General features: G+C 43.7%; 1 protein-coding gene across 2 annotated transcripts in view; it reads right to left on the reverse strand.

Annotated features, from left to right (window-relative positions):
* The window catches only part of LOC124711532 (flexible cuticle protein 12-like), a 37,946-nt gene extending 20,536 nt beyond the window's left edge, over nucleotides 1-17,410 (reverse strand). The window contains exon 1 of one of the 2 annotated variants that reach the window (XM_047241660.1): nucleotides 17,370-17,410. In XM_047241660.1, the coding sequence (XP_047097616.1) occupies nucleotides 17,370-17,384 (15 nt within the window). In that variant the 5' untranslated portion in view covers nucleotides 17,385-17,410. Of the gene's footprint in view, nucleotides 1-12,453; nucleotides 12,482-17,369 lie in introns of those variants that run through there. The other variant, XM_047241661.1, reaches the window with a different exon arrangement.
* Between the last annotated feature and the right edge of the window lie 462 nt (nucleotides 17,411-17,872).

A 17,872-nucleotide genomic window follows, 5' to 3' on the forward strand; every position in this document is an offset into this window, starting at 1 on the left:
ATCGATCGACGAGTAGACACCGTGTAGGACGACAAATCCACATTATTTAGAAGCGCAGATGAAACTACACTCCTGGAAATGGAAAAAAGAACACATTGACACCGGTGTGTCAGACCCACCATACTAGCTCCGGACACTGCGAGAGGGCTGTACAAGCAATGATCACACACACGCACGGCACAGCGGACACACCAGGAACCGCGGTGTTGGCCGTCGAATGGCGCTAGCTGCGCAGCATTTGTGCACCGCCGCCGTCAGTGTCAGCCAGTTTGCCGTGGCATACGGAGCTCCATCGCAGTCTTTAACACTGGTAGCATGCCGCAACAGCGTGGACGTGAACCGTATGTGCAGTTGACGGAGTTTGGGCGAGGGCGTATAGTGGGCATGCGGGAGGCCGGGTGGACGTACCGCCGAATTGCTCAACACGTGGGGCGTGAGGTCTCCACAGTACATCGATGTTGTCGCCAGTGGTCGGCGGAAGGTGCACGTGCCCGTCGACCTGGGACCGGACCGCAGCGACGCACGGATGCACGCCTAGACCGTAGGATCCTACGCAGTGCCGTAGGGGACCGCACCGCCACTTCCCAGCAAATTAGGGACATTGTTGCTCCTGGGGTATCGGAGAGGACCATTCGCAACCGTCTCCATGAAGCTGGGCTACGGTCCCGCACACCGTTAGGCCGTCTTCCGCTCACGCCCCAACATCGTGCAGCCCGCCTCCAGTGGTGTCGCGACAGGCGTGAATGGAGGGACGAATGGAGACGTGTCGTCTTCAGCGATGAGAGTCGCTTCTGCCTTGGTGCCAATGATGGTCGTATGCGTGTTTGGCGCCGTGCAGGTGAGCGCCACAATCAGGACTGCATACGACCGAGGCACACAGGGCCAACACCCGGCATCATGGTGTGGGGAGCGATCTCCTACACTGGCCGTACACCACTGGTGATCGTCGAGGGGACACTGAATAGTGCACGGTACATCCAAACCGTCATCGAACCCATCGTTCTACCATTCCTAGACCGGCAAGGGAACTTGCTGTTCCAACAGGACAATGCACGTCCGCATGTGTCCCGTGCCACCCAACGTGCTCTAGAAGGTGTAAGTCAACTACCCTGGCCAGCAAGATCTCCGGATCTGTCCCCCATTGAGCATGTTTGGGACTGGATGAAGCGTCGTCTCACGCGGTCTGCACGTCCAGCACGAACGCTGGTCCAACTGAGGCGCCAGGTGGAAATGGCATGGCAAGCCGTTCCACAGGACTACATCCAGCATCTCTACGATCGTCTCCATGGGAGAATAGCAGCCTGCATTGCTGCGAAAGGTGGATATACACTGTACTAGTGCCGACATTGTGCATGCTCTGTTGCCTGTGTCTATGTGCCAGTGGTTCTGTCAGTGTGATCTGACCCCAGGAATGTGTCAATAAAGTTTCCACTTCCTGGGACAATGAATTCACGGTGTTCTTATTTCAATTTCCAGGAGTGTATTTAAATGACTCAAGAATCTGCCTAAACATAAAAAACCTTTACCGCAGCTGATGACACTAGTAAAAGTTGAGAAACGGTCTACAGCGATATAGTGCTGCTTAGTATGTGTTCCTTGGCTCAGTTGTATGATATATGACGTAACTTGTTATTCTGTTACAAAGTCGAAATACATTTGGATGATTACCATTTTCAGGTTGGTTTGTATAATAGAAAACAAAATTTAATTAAAGACAATATGGATTTATAAATGGAAATTGTATGACACTTGATATAGACCTTAAAATTCATAGAATGAAACTAAATTTGTAAGAAAAACAAGAAATAAACGAAGTAAGTACGACATTATAACTACCAAGAAGTTGAACAAGCTTGAGTTTTTCACAAGTCTGTTGAATTTATTATACAAGATTATTCAGCTGCCCGTGTCACTGGGTTTCGTGCAGCCCGCAACGCCTTCAACTTGTTACCTCTTCAGCTACCCGCATGCAAGATTTTCATGTTATGTTTTGCGCTAAGCGGAAAGCTGTACCGAAAAAAATTGAACAGGCCTTTTTTTTAGGAAACATAATGTAATTAAATTTTGTGCTGGAGGCCAAGGTTTTCCAGTTAATCAAGAAAAATGCGTTTGGAGGTTACTTTTGTACGTTTTCCTTGAATAATTCGAAAACTACGGCTTCTAGCGAAAACGCATCCCTGGATGACAAAAACGTCTTATTCATTTTCTTCTGTATGACTAATAGTACACACGTAGCAAACGATGAATATGAAAATCTTGCACATGGGTATTAGAACGCATTACAGGTTGCATGAAAGACAGTAGTAGGGGCAACTGAATCACCGTGTATAGCGTGCGTCAGGGGCAACGGTCAACATTCAGAGGTGTGACAAGCTATTACTTGGAGCAATAAATTTCATATGGACATATGCCATATTCTGAATTCAATGTAAACTGATATTTATTTTCTGTGTTATTCTGTACATTCTCAGGTTTAAACTAGCACATATATACAACAGTAAGTAAACGTTAAAGCATGCGCTTCACGAAGTATCAGTTGGACAATACGTATATTAACAAGTAAATCCGTCTCCAAACGTTATCGTTGATGTCACATTACACATGCAGCATCGTTCACAATAGATGTTCGAAGATTTCACCGTAAACTTCAATATATTTGTGTAGTTGTGGGAGACGATGTTGTGTCGCTTGTCTGAGTGCCTCTGCAGCTTCCATAATGACGACAGAAGAGCCCTTGATGCGACCAAGCAGTTCAGTTCACGTCGCGTATTGTCCGCTCGTTTGTAGTCCTCAGCCTTCATCCAATGCCATAAACAAAAATCTAATGGCGTAAGGTATGGCACTCTTGATGGCCAGTTAACTGTATTACCATGACCAACGCAGCGATTAGGATAAGAGCGGCTGAGATATTCCACAGCATGTCTCGTAAAACGTGGACAAGCTTCGGAAAAAAAAGCCCGTTCTGTCCAGTCATTCGCCCTTCTAAAATGGAACTTGGAAACTGATTTCCACTGTAGCCCATTGATTTTCCTGCGACAGTCAACGATTATTACGTGTGATGTTGATTGCAAACCGTGTAAAAGTGGCTTCAGCAGCGAATGGTAGTAATAGAAGCAAATGACGAGTTTCATTTAACCAGTCACATAAGTCAAGTCTTGTGAAATTGTCGTCAGTGTGAAGACTGTGGAGATGAAGTGTGTGAAATGGTTACTAGTTTTCTGCAAGTAATATTCGCCATGCCCGTGTTTGTTGGACGTTGGTTAGTGCGGAAAGATGCCGTGTACTGGCGATAGGACTAGGCTGCACCATTTCAACAATATGTTGCAGTTGCTGAACAGGTCGTTGAACTACACGTTCAAAAGAAAAATGGGACATTGGAAGAATACCTGTTTTACATACTTTGTTGAAAACTGTGGCAAACAATCTATCAGGAAATCGACAATTCGGAAGGCACCGATGGTATTCTTCAATAGCTGGAGGAGTACTACTTTCGCAGAAGCCGTAAACATACACCATACCCGCATATTCTTCATTAGTGTAACTCCCGGGGACTCGGTGTTTGTGTTGTCCACATCATTTCATCGTCATCATTCGCGACAGTGTATACATTGGACTGTGTAAAAATTGTACTGTGTAAAAAATTGGGACTTTGTATGTGCGCTGATGACTGCGCAGTTGAGCGCCCCACAAACCAAACATCAGCATCATCATTAGTGCATATGTGTGGCACTGTAGCAAGCGCGTTTACAAATACGGCTAATCGATGGTTCTGTCGCATACACTCTTAGTCCTTCGCACTAATTCACTAGCAACACACCAGTTCCCGTTTATCGCGAGCAGTAAGCAGCGATAAGCGGAATCCGAGTTCGAGTGCAGGTCCTGCACAAATTTCCATTGTCGTCATTCAAGTTTACAGCTGATGGCCACCCATATTTGGAATGGCGAATACGTTCATGCAATATTCCGCTGTCACTTCCTACAATTTTCAATGAAACTGAACAAAGAGTATCGAGACTTTATGTATTACTGAAAAGTAAACTCAAGCGGCCTGCCTGAAACGATTTTTCAATTTAAAACTCGCTGTTGTTGAATTTTTAAAGGAAAAAGGAGTGCAGTAACGAAAATTAGAACACCCAGAATGGATTGTTGACCTTGCATTTTAAGTGTGCTTGGCTGCACACTGCCGACAGCAGGACACTGCAAGCGGATAAACAACTTATTTCTGATTTGCTGGAGATGCATTTAAAGAGAAAATCGCATTATAGCAAGGACACATTCTGACAGAGTTCAGTCCCTAAGCTCAATGGTATTAAAGAAATAGCGATGTTTGAATAATTCATTGTGGCCTTGCAAAAATTACAAGTTTAACTTAATACACGTTTTGAGGGCACTGTCAATCTCACAGCTGTTTTAGAGATCGTATGCCGTTTCAGTAGAAATGTAACTGACTGATCAGGATGTGTACATTTCTTTCTTCAGAGTTTCCATGTTTCCATAACGAGGTTGCAAAAGTGCTAAATTATTTCGATCAACATATACGAATGTGTGAGAAAGATTTGTTTTTATAAAAAATTATAGGTCTTCAGCGGGCCAAAAATGATTGTATAATACTGAAACATTGTTTTGTTTTTCGTCTATGTTGTTGAGGAATGTGAAATATAAAACCAAATCCTCCACAGTACTGGTGCATTGAAATTTCAAGTCTACGCGTTTCCCCCTCGTCATCGTCAGAAAGCGTGGCGTAATGGTGGAGGAAAATGTGCCAGATAGGTTGAGTTGCATGGCACTCGTGCCAATGCCTGGCCCTTGGGCCGAATTTTTGGTCGCACCTGAGTTAAAGGACAGTGGATTAAGAAACAAAGACATAAGCAATGACCTTAAAATATTTGTAATAAGAGAGAAAACCGACACATATAACCATAAATGGAAGAAACATACCAAAAGGAGCAGGATGGCAGACACACTAGAAATTTCTGCAATATATACCCTACAGTTGTGAGGAACATAGGTGGTTGCAGGAAGCGATGGAGCTAAGAAGTTGAAACCAGAACAGGTTCCTCGAACCTAATCCATGAAAGCAGATGTAGATTTTACGCGGTAGAAAATTTTACACTGCACTGACATTGCACTGAAACGATGGTTGTTTGTGAGAGGCTTGTGTAAAAAGGGCAAACGTCAGTAAACTTGTATCGAAAATCGCCAGTGGCAGGAGTACCGAGATTGAAGTTTATCGTTTCGCGATACTGGTGTTCATGTTAATCAGCATCCCACAGCTGTAATGCGAATACGGACTGGATGGTTTAAGGAGGGCCACAATCAAAGTCTTGCAGGCTCTAGCCCCACGCGAGTAGCGCGCGAGAGGTCAGACTTGTTGCTCACGCGTACAGCCAACTTACTTCGAGTTAGGATGTGGCTTGTTCTCAGGGAAAAATATGCGCTCAAAACTCCTGAAGATAGACGTTACCTGTGGATATCGTATCACAGAGATACAATCCCTTTGACTCTTCAGAGATGTCACTAAATCCGCCCAAACATGTAAACAACCACGCATGAGCAGCACCTATTAGACGGAGTGGGTCCGACAGCCGATCAGTTCCCGTCATTCCACCAGGAAGGAGGTAAACGGCTCGTGTTTTCTGTAGTTCAACCATGCCTAGATGGTCAATACCGCGGTTCGATCACGTCCGCATTGTTACTTTGTGCCAAGAAGTTTTCTCAACAAGGGAAGTGTCCAGGCGTCTTGGAGTGAACCAAAGCTATGTTGATCGGACATGGAGGAGATACAGAGAGACAGGAACTGTCGATGAGATGCCTCGCTTAGGCCGCCCGAGGGCTACTACTTCTGCAGTGGATGACCGCTACCTACATATTAAGGCTCAGAGGAATCTTGACAGCAACGCCACCATGTTGAATAATGCTTTTCGTGCAGCCACAGGATGTCGTGTTACGACTCAAACTGTGCGCAATAGAATGCATGATGCGCAGCTTCACCCATGACGTTCATGGAGAGGTCCATCTTTGCAATCACGACAGCATGCAGCGCGGTACAGATGGCCCCAACATGTCGAATGGATTGCTTAGGATTGGCATCAAGTTCTCTTCACCGATGAGTGTCACATATGCCTTCAACTAGACAATCGTCGGAAACGTGTTTGGAGTCAACCCGGTCAGGCTGAACGCCTTAGACACACTGTCCAGCGAGTGCAGCAAGGTGGAGGTTCCCTGCTGTGTTCGGGTGGCATTATGTGGGGCTGACGTACACCGCTGGTGGTCATGGTAGGCGCCGTAACGGCTTCATGGACGACAATTCGCGCCCCCATCGTGCACATGTGAATGAATTCCTTCAGGATAACGAGGTCGCTTGACTAGAGTAACCAGCATGTTCTCCAGACATGAACCCTATCGAACATGCCTGGGATAGATTGAAAAGGTCTGTTTATGGACGACGTGACCCACCAACTACTCTGAGGGATCTACGCGGAATCGCCGTTGCGGACTGGGATAATCCGAACCATCAGTGCCTTGATGAACTTGTAGATAGTATGTCACGACGAATACAGACATGCATCAATGGAAGAGGACGTGCCACTAGGTTTTAGAGGTACCGTTGCGTACAGAAATCTGGTCCATAAACCTGTGAAGGTCTCGCTATAGGATGGTACAACATGCAATGTCTGGTTTTCACGAGCTATAAAAAGGGCAGAAATGATGTTGATGTTGATCTCTATTCCAATTTTCTGTACAACTTCCGAAATTTACGGAACCGAGGTGATGCAAAACTTTTTTGATGTATGTATATCCAAATGGACCGAGCGATGACATGTGGAGCACCCAAGACTGTTAGCACAGCTATTATTGTTGCAGTTTCTCGTGACCTGACAGCAGGGGCAGGCACGTGAACAGCGCTGGGTCCGACGGCAACACTGGAGACAGGAGTAGTCAAGTATTCCGGTTTCTTTTAAAGTGAAACGCTTGAGTCCGGAACAACACGGCTGCTTCGGCCGCAGGTTCTAATCCTGCCTCTGGCAGGGATGTGAGTGCTGTCCTTAGGTTAGTTAGGTTTACGTAGTTCTAAGTCCAGGGGACTGATGACCTCAGATGTTAAGTCCCATAGTGCTTAGAGCCATTTGAACCATTTATAGTGAAACCATGGACAACGAACGGTGCCAGACTACAGCTGTCATTGTCGAACGGGACCAGCACCTGACGTTATGAGCTGGAGTATCACTGGGTAAACGTTAACCTTTCGCACGTTGTCGATGCTGTCGCTACCTACCTCGCTACAAAGAGTGATCGCCTGTTGCTCTGGTCGTCACATCCTTCAGATTTATCAATCATTGCAAACATCGGGTCATGGGATGACCAAAAATTGGCATGGTTGAGTAGAAGCAGCATCCCATGACCCGATGTTTGCAACGATTGAGGGATCTGAAGGATGTGACGACCACAGCATCAGTCGAACACTCTTTGTAGCGAGGTAGGTAGCGATAGCATCGGCTACGTGCGAAAGTTTATCGTTTACCCAGGGACACTCCAGCTCATAACGGTCAAGTGCTGGTCCCCTACGACGATGCCCAAATACCCTTATCTATCATCCGAGCTCATTTCAAATCGATGGCCTGCCGGTTTAGAACCTTTGCTGCTGCTAGAAAAAGCTAAACTACAGTATTAAATTTTTCTCTCTGTATGTCTCCACGTCACCTGCAAATATCGTTCCTAATACAGTCATAAGTAATATTTAAACTTTTGCTATCATTCTTTGTTCTGTAATTTCAACTAGTAGTAGTGTAATGATAATTATTTTAGTACAGTATAACAGTAACAACTCGCGGACTGTTAGCCTTTCATCCGTCGGTTCCCTAGGTCTCAGACAGGGGGAATGATTTACAGGAATGTAAGTACCGGAGAAATCAAATATGGAAATCGTACAAACACTAATTCAGCGGACGAAAACAGCGATGGTAAACCATTGGTGATCAGCAGCTTCACGGCGGAGGAACCCCAGAGGTTTTAGCGGTGGAGAAGCTGTATCCATTGCAGTCAACTGTCCAGCAGTCAAAAGCGACTGTTTCCCCTTGAAGCCATGTTACACACTGTACTAGGTATAAGATACTTGACTCTAAAACATTCAATAAAAGAGACCTGTGAAAAAGGACGCTGCTTGGGGATGCCAGAGCACCTCTTAAGTTACCTCTGATGGTGACAACATATGAGCCGCCAAGAGGGGGACGGGAATTCAGAGCGGCCTCCCATCATCCACGAAGTACCCATCATTTCCATCTAGCAATCAGTCGCGACCTACAGTGCAAGTGTTGTAGCTAGATCAGTCGACCACAGCCACACATCACCCAGATATGACGGCGAAATGCGAGTGCACATGAAATGTACCGCTTATACACTCCCCTATAAAATTAATCTGTGCACACCATATAATGCAGAACTGACCATTAGATGTGGGGCAGCCACTATAAAAGGAGGCGGGCGCTGTTTTAAGTAGAGGACCAGTAACAGCAGGATGTGTCCGTCAGGAGTGCTCACTGACTTCTTATGTGGACTAGTCATTCGCTATGACATGGGTAAGAAATCGTAAGGGAGATCTAAAACCCTTCTACAGCTGCTAATTTTTTCTTTTTCTTTTTAACACGTCTAGTTGCATAGGACCAAACTGAGGAGCAAATGTCCGTAGCCACAGAACGTGTCAGTACATGAGATTACGACAGAAAAGTATTAATAAATAAAATAAAATGTTTATGAATCCTAAGAGGACGACAGACTATAAGTTTATAAAAGCGCAATCAACAATATAACGTAGGGATCACTTTAACTTTTCAAGGGTTTCCTGGACAGACTAGAGTCCGCAGCTCGTGGTTTCGCGGTCGCGTTCTCGCTTCCCGAGCACGGGCTCCCGGGTTCGATTCCCGGCGGGGTCAGGGAATTTCTCCTACATCGAGATGACTGAGTGTTTGTGTGGTCCTCCTCATTTAATCATCATTCATGAAAGTGGCGAGTTTGAACTAAGCAAAGGTTCGGAATTTGTACGGGCGCTGCTAACCTCGCAGTTGAGCGCCCCACAAACCAAACATCATCATTATCATCATCGACAGACTGGAAGGAGTGGCCCGCGAGGATACTCATCAGTTTAGATTTGAAAGCGCGTGAATTGCTGAGTTTTTGAATGACGACTGCTAGTGGTGTGACTGTGAAGTGGAAACGTGAAGGAACAGCCACAGCTAAACCAAAAACAGGCGGACTATACGTATTGACGGACAGGGACAGCCGAGCATTGTGAAGAGTCGCTGTAAAAAATCGTATGAAATAAGTGGAAAGAATGACCCATGAGTTCCAAAGTGCTTCCAGCAGTCGGTACGATGACTGTGCGTTAGAAGGTAAAAAAGACTGGGACACAGTATTCGAGCAGCTCTTCATACTCCACTAATTTCTGTAGTCATTGTTATGCGACACTTGAAGTGGTGTAAAGAGCGAAGCCATTGGACGGATGCTGACTGCAAACGAGTGATATGGAGTGATGAGTCAGACTGTACCCTATGGCAATCCAATGGTAGTATTTGGGCTTGGCGAATTTATTGTTGTAAAATTTCCTTGGTATGTGCTGTTCCGGGTTAACTGTAAGAGATGGCCTTAGGCCCTAATCAGTTCCGGCTAAGTAAGCAATAAATGAATAAATACTACTCCAGTCGACGGACATGAAAGGGAGCAGTGACTGAGCAGGGAGTGAGACAGGTTCGTAGCCTGTCCCTGATGTTATCCAATCTGTACGTTGAACAAGCAGTAGGAATTAAAGTTCAGAGGAAAGAAATAAGAAAGGGAAAAGAAAGAAAAACTTTGAGGTTTGCAGATAACATTGTAATTCTGCCAGAGACAGCAAAGCAGTTGGAAGAGCAGTTGAATGGAACGGACGTTGTTTTGGAAGGAGGATATAAGATGAAAATCAACAAAACCAAAACAAGGATAAAGGAATGCAGTCGAATTAAAAGACGAGTTTTGCTACTAGGGCAGCAAAATAACTGATGATGGCCGAAGTAGAAGGGATATAAAATGAATACTAACAATGGCGTAAAGAGCTTTTCTGAAGAAGAGAAATTTGTTAACAACGAAAATAGATTTAAATGTTAGGAATTCATTTCTAAAAGTATTTGTATCGAGTGTAGCCGTCTATAGAGGTGAAACATGGACGATAAACAGTTTAGAGAAAAAGAGAAGAGAAGCTTTCGAAATGTGCTGCCACAAAAGAATGCTGAAAGTTAGGTCGGTAGATCACGTAAGTAATGAAGAGGTACTGAATAATAACTGGGGAGACAAGAAATTTGTGGCACCACTTGACCTAAAAAAGCGATCGGTCAATATGACACTTCTGGGACATCAAGAGATCACCAACTTAGTACTGGAGGAAAGTGTGGGTGTTAGAAATCGTAGAGGGAGAGCAAGAGATGAATACAGTAAGCGGATTCAGATGGATATGGGTTGCAAAAGTTATTCCGAGATGAATAGGCTCGCAGAGGATAGAGTAGCATGGACAGCTACATTAAAGCAAACTAATTACAGGGCAGAGCTAAATGTTTAGTTTAGTGAACTGTAAAATAAAGTTATCCTCTAGTGGAGAACTCCACTAGACACGCTCTTATTGCAGGTTGCATGCCGTTGCTTTCATCTGTCTATTGGAACGACCGACGTGGACAATTACAAGGGATTCTTCAGTTTATAGCAAACTCAGAACCACGATGGTTCTTGATGTTTTTCACAATAACAAATAATTTCCAGAGGTGAAAAAAGCGGCATCAATAAAAAGAAATTGCCTGTTAGTAATAAGTCATCATTGTTCACGAATGCCTAGGTTGAATTCAATTCTAATGAACTATTTAAAGCGAGTTGCTGCTGAGAATACATATACTATGATGAGGTGCTCAAACTAGCTTTGCTGTACAATATGCTCGTGAGTCAACTTAAAACAGTAGCCTTACTTCAAATTTCTTGCAACGATAAGTAAAACTTCCTGGCAGATTAAAACTGTGTGCGCGACTGAGACTCGAACTCGGGACCTTTGCCTTTCGCGGGCAAGTGCTCTACCATCTGAGCTACCGAAGCACGACTGACGTCCGTCCCTCACAGCTCTACTTCTGCCAGTATCTCATTTCCTACCTTCCAAACTTTACAGAAGCTCTCCTGCAAACCTTGCAGAACTAGCACTCCTGAAAGAAAGGATACTGCGGAGACATGGCTTAGCCACAGCCTGGGGGATGTTTCCAAAATGAGATTTTCACTCTGCAGCGGAGAGTGCGCTGATATGAAACTTCCTGGCAGTATCCTTTCATTCAGGAGTGCTAGTTCTGCCAGGTTTGCAGGAGAGCTTCTGTAAAGTTTGGAAGGTAGGAGACGAGATACTGGCAGAAGTAGAGCTGTGAGGACCGGGCGTGAGTCGTGCTTCGGTAGCTCAGATGGTAGAGCACTTGCCCGCGAAAGGCAGTTTTAATCTGCCAGGAAGTTTCATATCAGCGCACACTCCGCTGCAGAGTGAAAATCTCATTCTGGGATCGATAAGTAAGTTACACCAAATACTACAGAATGGTACTTATTGTAGGAGCAGCGGGTTGTTGCTTTCCCCCTAACTCTTAATAACAAAAAGAACATAAATGAGTAAACTGAGAAGTTTCTCTCCACGAGTTGGAAAAGTTCAAATGAAATCGACTTCATAGTATCGTTTCAGGATGCTGGTGCTTTTTTTTTTTTTTCAAAGATGAATTCTCCTCACTGTCTAGGCACAAAATTTCTCACCTGGCTATTAACTACTGTCCACGAAGTATAACTGGAGTTGTAATTTATAATGTGAGGTGTAAGGTTGCTATTTTTGTGAGCAGGGAGGGAATGTTCATACACATATTTCTTTACAGATATTTCTCTTGCTGTTCGTGTACTGATATTGGTTATAACACTCACCTGCACCAAGTGCTAGGACTCCTTGATGTTCGTGAAGCTGGTCTTTTACTTATACGATGGACATTTGCAGACATAAGGCCGTATCTTGTCGATATACGTTCATGAATCTCTCCTCTCATAACGTTATCCACTGTTTACATTTATGAGTTCCCTGGCACAGCCTGTTTATTCCTTTCGTTAACTAGAGCGTGAATTATTTGATAGATGCATAATGAAACTGAGAAAGAGTTTCAAACAAAATTCTGCAATTTAGTTAGTAAAATATCTTGGACAGGTCACAAAAATAAAACAAAAAGAAGTGAATATAAACCAACTTCACGATTGTGACATAGGTTACTTGTAAAAATGTGATAAGTGAATATGTAAATTGTGTTCGAAGTCCTCCAATCTTTTAAAATGCAAAACGACAGTCCTGTGCTAATACCTACGACAGTAACAGTAGCAGATACACTGCTTAACGAGGTTATCACAAAAGAACCAGCATATATACGGGTGACTCACCCTGCCGGTATCCATTTCTGCTGGAGGCTTCTAGGGGACTGGGGGACTAGTGACCTACGATGCGCGCGCTGTATTATATAAGGTCTTCGGAGGGAATCGACCAGTCCCCCCCCCCCCCCCCCCCCCCACTCACCGGTAGGTGGCATGGGCAGCGCTAGTCGTCTTACAAGACGTTGTGCTCGAAACTTGTTTGAAATTGCTCAACATAATTATCCATTACTAGGCGGCTCTTCAGTTTCTTGTGGTGTTACTGCTGTACCCAGCTAATCTTGCCACGCACAGAAAAAAGTTTTCTGCTTCCAAACGTTAAATCGAAGAGGTGAAGTGTCATGATAATGGAGCTCGAAAAAGCAATAGCGTGTATTTCTGCTTAAGCAACAGCAAACACAGTATTTCCCTAAAATGAATGCGAGGGTACAATCTGTGTCACTGCTGGGTAGCGTCTGCCTGTTTATGGCTCGAGAAATGAATGACTAGGTATCTGAATTTCGCACCAGAGCAGTTTTCGTATCGTACCGGTACTTGCAGAAAAAGAAATATATAAACAGTACCGAAGAACACGCACTACTACACTTTTTATTTGTGTTATAGAAAATTCTTCTAGGTATGAACAGCTTATTCGATAAACTTTATCTTTTACGAGTACATGTTTGTGCTAATCAGATACAACGGCTTATTGTAAGACTTCGACTTCAACTGGTGCCCTACACACACAAAATTTAAAAAAAAAAATCAACAGTTGCTCAGAATTTTCCCACGAAAAAAGTAGGAAGATACTTTTTTCCAAACCATCAGAAACTTCATTATTATTATACACTGAGAAGGTGCCCATATTGTCGTCTTTCGAACACCAAGACGATAATCACAGCAGATCAGCCCTCCAAAATCGAAGATCGACAGTGACAGCAATGCATTCTACAATCGTTTCACACCTCGGAGGGCGATACGAGTTCTAACAAAACAAGTGATCGTTACGTAATTTTCCACCGCATCATACTCTCCAAATCGGCCTTCCTAGTGGCTCCAAGGTTGGAAACTGTTATTTGGTTGGAAATGGTACCCTCAAAATGTTCTGATGTCCAGTGAATGTTGATGTGATATGACTTTTATAAGAGATACTAGCCACTAACTTGATTATACAGACTTAAAATATCTCATTGCATCTTTATTATAGTGGTTTTAAAAACATTTCGTTCCTCAGTAAATGGCTAAATTGCACATACAGGAAAACTTTAGATCAGATATGATAGTGTCGTAAGCGAAAAACGTTTGAACCGAAGTATACTCGTGATGACTATAAAAATAAATTCTGCTTAAAATAATAGGCTAAATGCATCGTCCATGTACCTCCAATAAAAAATTCAGTTACTTCCGAAAAATGCGTTTTACATGTAGCATGAAATGTCAAGACCTGAAATTAGCAGACTGATCACCTTGAGCGTGGCAATTCACGTAGGAGTGATGCTGTGACTCTCCACAGCTGAAGAAAGTCATGGCAGTCAGTTATATGTATGAGCTCGGTAATGCACTACTGGCCATTAAAATTGCTACACCACAAAGATGACGTGCTACAGACGCGAAATTTAACCGACAGGAAAGAGATGCTGTGATATGCAAATGATTAGCTTTTCAGAGCTTTCACACAAGGTTGGCGTCGGTGGCGACACCTACAACGTGCTGACATGAGGAAAGTTTCCAACCGATTCCTCATACACAAACGGCAGTTGACCGGCGTTACCTGGTGAAACGTTGTTGTGATGCCTCGTGTAAGGCGGAGAAATGCGTACCATCACGTTTCCGACTTTGATAAAGGTCGGAGTGTAGCTCATCGCGATTGCGGTTTATCGTATCGCGACATTGCTGCTCGCGTTGGTCGAGATCCAATGACTGTTAGCAGAATATGGAATCGGTGGGTTCAGGAGGGTAAAACGGAACGCCGTGCTGGATCCAAACGGCCTCGTAAGAGCCTGTCATCTCGACAGGCATCTTATCCGCATGGCTGTAATGGGTCGTGCAGCCACGTGTACAGGTACAGCAGCTCATGATCCATAAGTCAACAGATGGGGACGTTTGCAAGACAACAACCATCTGCACGAACAGTTCGACAACATTTGCAGCAGCATGGACTATCAGCTCGGAGACCATGGCTGTGGTTATCCTTGACGCTGCATCACAGACAGGAGCGCCTGCGATGGTGTACTCAACGACAAACCTGGGTGGACGAATGGAGAAACGTCATTTTTTCGGATGAATCCTGGTTCTGTTTACAGCGTCAATATTGTCGCATTCGTGTTTGGCGACATCGCGATGAACACACATTGGAAGCGTGTATTCGTCATCGCCATACTGGCGTATCACCCGGCGTGATGGTATGGGGTGCCATTGGTTACTCGTCTCGGTCACCTCTTGTTCGCATTGCCGGCACTTTCAACAGTGGACGTTACATTTCACATGTGTTACGACCCGTGACTCTACCCTTCATTCGATCCCTGTGAAACCCTACATTTCAGCAGGATAAAGCACGACTGCATGTTGCAGTTCCTGTACGGGCCTCTCTGGATACAGAAAATGTTCGACTGCTGCCCTGGCCAGCAGATTCTCCAGATCTCTAACCAATTGAAAACGTCTGGTCAATGGTGGCCGAACAACTGGCTCGTCACAATACGCCAGTCACTACTCTTGATGAACTGTGGTATGGTGCTGAAGCTGCATGGGCTGCTGTACCTGTACACGCCGTCGAAGCTCTGTTTGACTCAGTGCCCAGGTGTATCAAGGCCGTTATTACGGCCAGAAGTGGTTGTTCTGGGTATTAATTTCTGAGGATCTATGCATCCAAATTGCGTGAAAATGTAATCACATGTCAGATCTAGTATAATATATTTTTCCAATGAATATCCGTTTATCATCTGCATTTCTTCTTGGTGTAGCAATTTTATTGGCCAGTAGTGTATGTGCGGCTCCTATTCAGAGACCGAGTCATATCAAACTAATTCTAGAGCAGAGCTATATGTATAGGCCAGTGTGTAGAAAAACCAAAGTTGTCCTCAATACAGAGATTTGTTTCAGCACCGGAGAGCTTTACTACATAGGGTCATTTTGGAAGTTGCATGACGTTGCTTTCATTCGTCCTTTGAAACTATTTACGTGGCTAATTACAGGGGCAAGTACAATTTGACGTAAACACAGACCCACAGTACTTCTTGACGCCTTTTATAGTAAAAAAAATGATTCCAGGAGGTGAAAGAAGCGACAAGTGGCACAAAAAATCCTAGGATCGGCAGAAGTTAGAATCCTGATCATTGGCAGCCTGACATTAATACGCTTGGCCACTGAGCATTTATTGAAATCAAGGCAACGAACAGAGGTTGCATATTAGTGACAAATGTTTGTAGCGAAAGTCTGATGCCAATAATAACTATTTTTCATAAACATCGCTAAATGCAACCCATAATCTGCAGATAACCTAAACTCAGGACATGAGTAAATATAGGTATATGCCAGACGACGTAAAAGTTGTGTAGGAAGTTATATACGTCTACGTTGACCCAGTATAAATTTCAAGAACGGAATTATCCCAAAACAAACTGTGAAGAGTCTACAGGAACCTTATCTGCTACTTTCACTGTAATGGCGACTGCAGGTGACACTTGTGCAGAACACCTGCAGAGCAGTACATGGGGCTCTCGGTTAACACACAGGTTACTGATAACGTGTTGCTCAAACTGACCTCTAGAAAACAGTATCGTGCAAAAGGAGAAATCCATTAAATAATAACAATAGTAGTAATATTAATGAAGTTACACATTCCATAAAAAATTTTGATGGAGTGAAAGGAGTCGTCTGTTACTAAATTAGCCACCAAAAGTTTTGAAAGTAATATAGTACACAAATGTCTACGCTAAATTAAATTCTAATGAATTGTTTGAAACGTGTTTCTAATGGGAATATACTGTTGATACTGTGACGAAATACTGTTGATACTGTACAATATGAGCCATCGTGAATACAGCATATTACCCTCACTACAAATTTCTTGCAACGAAATGTAGGTTACTAGAGAATACAATTCTACAGTACAGCAGTGGTAGTAAAAACAGTAGGATGCCAGTTTCCGTCCACAACTTGTAATGACACAAAATACAAAAATGAGTAAATGGAGTAGTTTGTCTCCAAGACTTGAGAAAGCACAAAATAAAGTGACTTAACAGAAGCATTTCACGATTTCTCAAACGTGTTCACTTAATTATTTATTTATTTTTCACAAAAGTAAATTCTCCTCAGTGTCTAGGCAGCGAATACTGTCGCTACTGTGAGAATTAAGGCCGTCGTTGTTATTAACATAGAGAGAATATTCAAGACAACAGTTTGATTACACATGTTATTTAGAATTTCTTCTGTTGATTCCGTATATTGACATACATCTGCTAAAAGTGCTAGTACTGCTTGTTGTGTATTAAATGCGTCTTTTACTTACATGATGGACATTAGACTGAACCTTTCAGATATTCATTTATGAATCTCTCTACTCAGAAAGTTGTCCGCTTACTATATTTATGACCTACGTATGTAACCTATTTTATTCTTTTCATTAACTATAGCGGGAATTATTTTGCAGTTACATAATGAAGCTGACGTAGAGTTTCTAGCAAAATTCTGCTATTCGCTCAGTAAAATTTCTTCGACAAGTTACAAAAAATTTAAAAAGGAGTTAATAAAAACCAACTTGCCCTGCTATGATAACTTTTACTTATTAAAAATTTGCTAATGGAGTATGTAAATTGTGTTACAGGTCTACCAGTCCATTGAAACGCAAAATGACAGGCCTTTGTTCAGGCATTTACGACACCAACAGTAGCGGACAGGTTTTACTAGTAACAATTATTACACAAGGACCAGAATATATCCCGGTGACTCACCCTGATGACGGCCATTTCTGCTGGAGGTGCCTGGAGAACTAGTGCCCTCCGATGCGCACGCCGTAATATATAAGGTCCTTGGAGGGCATCGTTCCCCACTCACCGGTAGGCCGCCAAAGGCCGCGCTAGTCATCTCCATGAGCTGTGCCAGAAACTTGCTTGAAATTGTGCAAGGTAATGCCCCATTATCAGCCGGCTGTTCACTTTTTTACAGTCCTACGGCCAGGGATCAGATAATCCTGCCACGCGTCAGATACACGGATAATTGAAGTTTTCTGCCTTCAAATGTTAAATCAAAGAGCTAAAATTTCACGATATTGCAGCTGGAAAATAGCGACAACGAATTTTTCTGCTGAAGTAACAGCAAGCACAGTAATCTCCAAAATAGAATGCGAGCGTAGAATCTCTGTTATTTCTGGGTACCGTCTGCCAGTTTATGGTTCCAGAAATGAACAAAGAGGCATCTGAATTTTGCACCTGAGCAGTCGTCCTGTCCTGCCGGT

This window comes from Schistocerca piceifrons, chromosome 8 (genome assembly GCF_021461385.2).
Source record: "Schistocerca piceifrons isolate TAMUIC-IGC-003096 chromosome 8, iqSchPice1.1, whole genome shotgun sequence".
NCBI classification, from domain to species: domain Eukaryota; kingdom Metazoa; phylum Arthropoda; class Insecta; order Orthoptera; family Acrididae; genus Schistocerca; species Schistocerca piceifrons.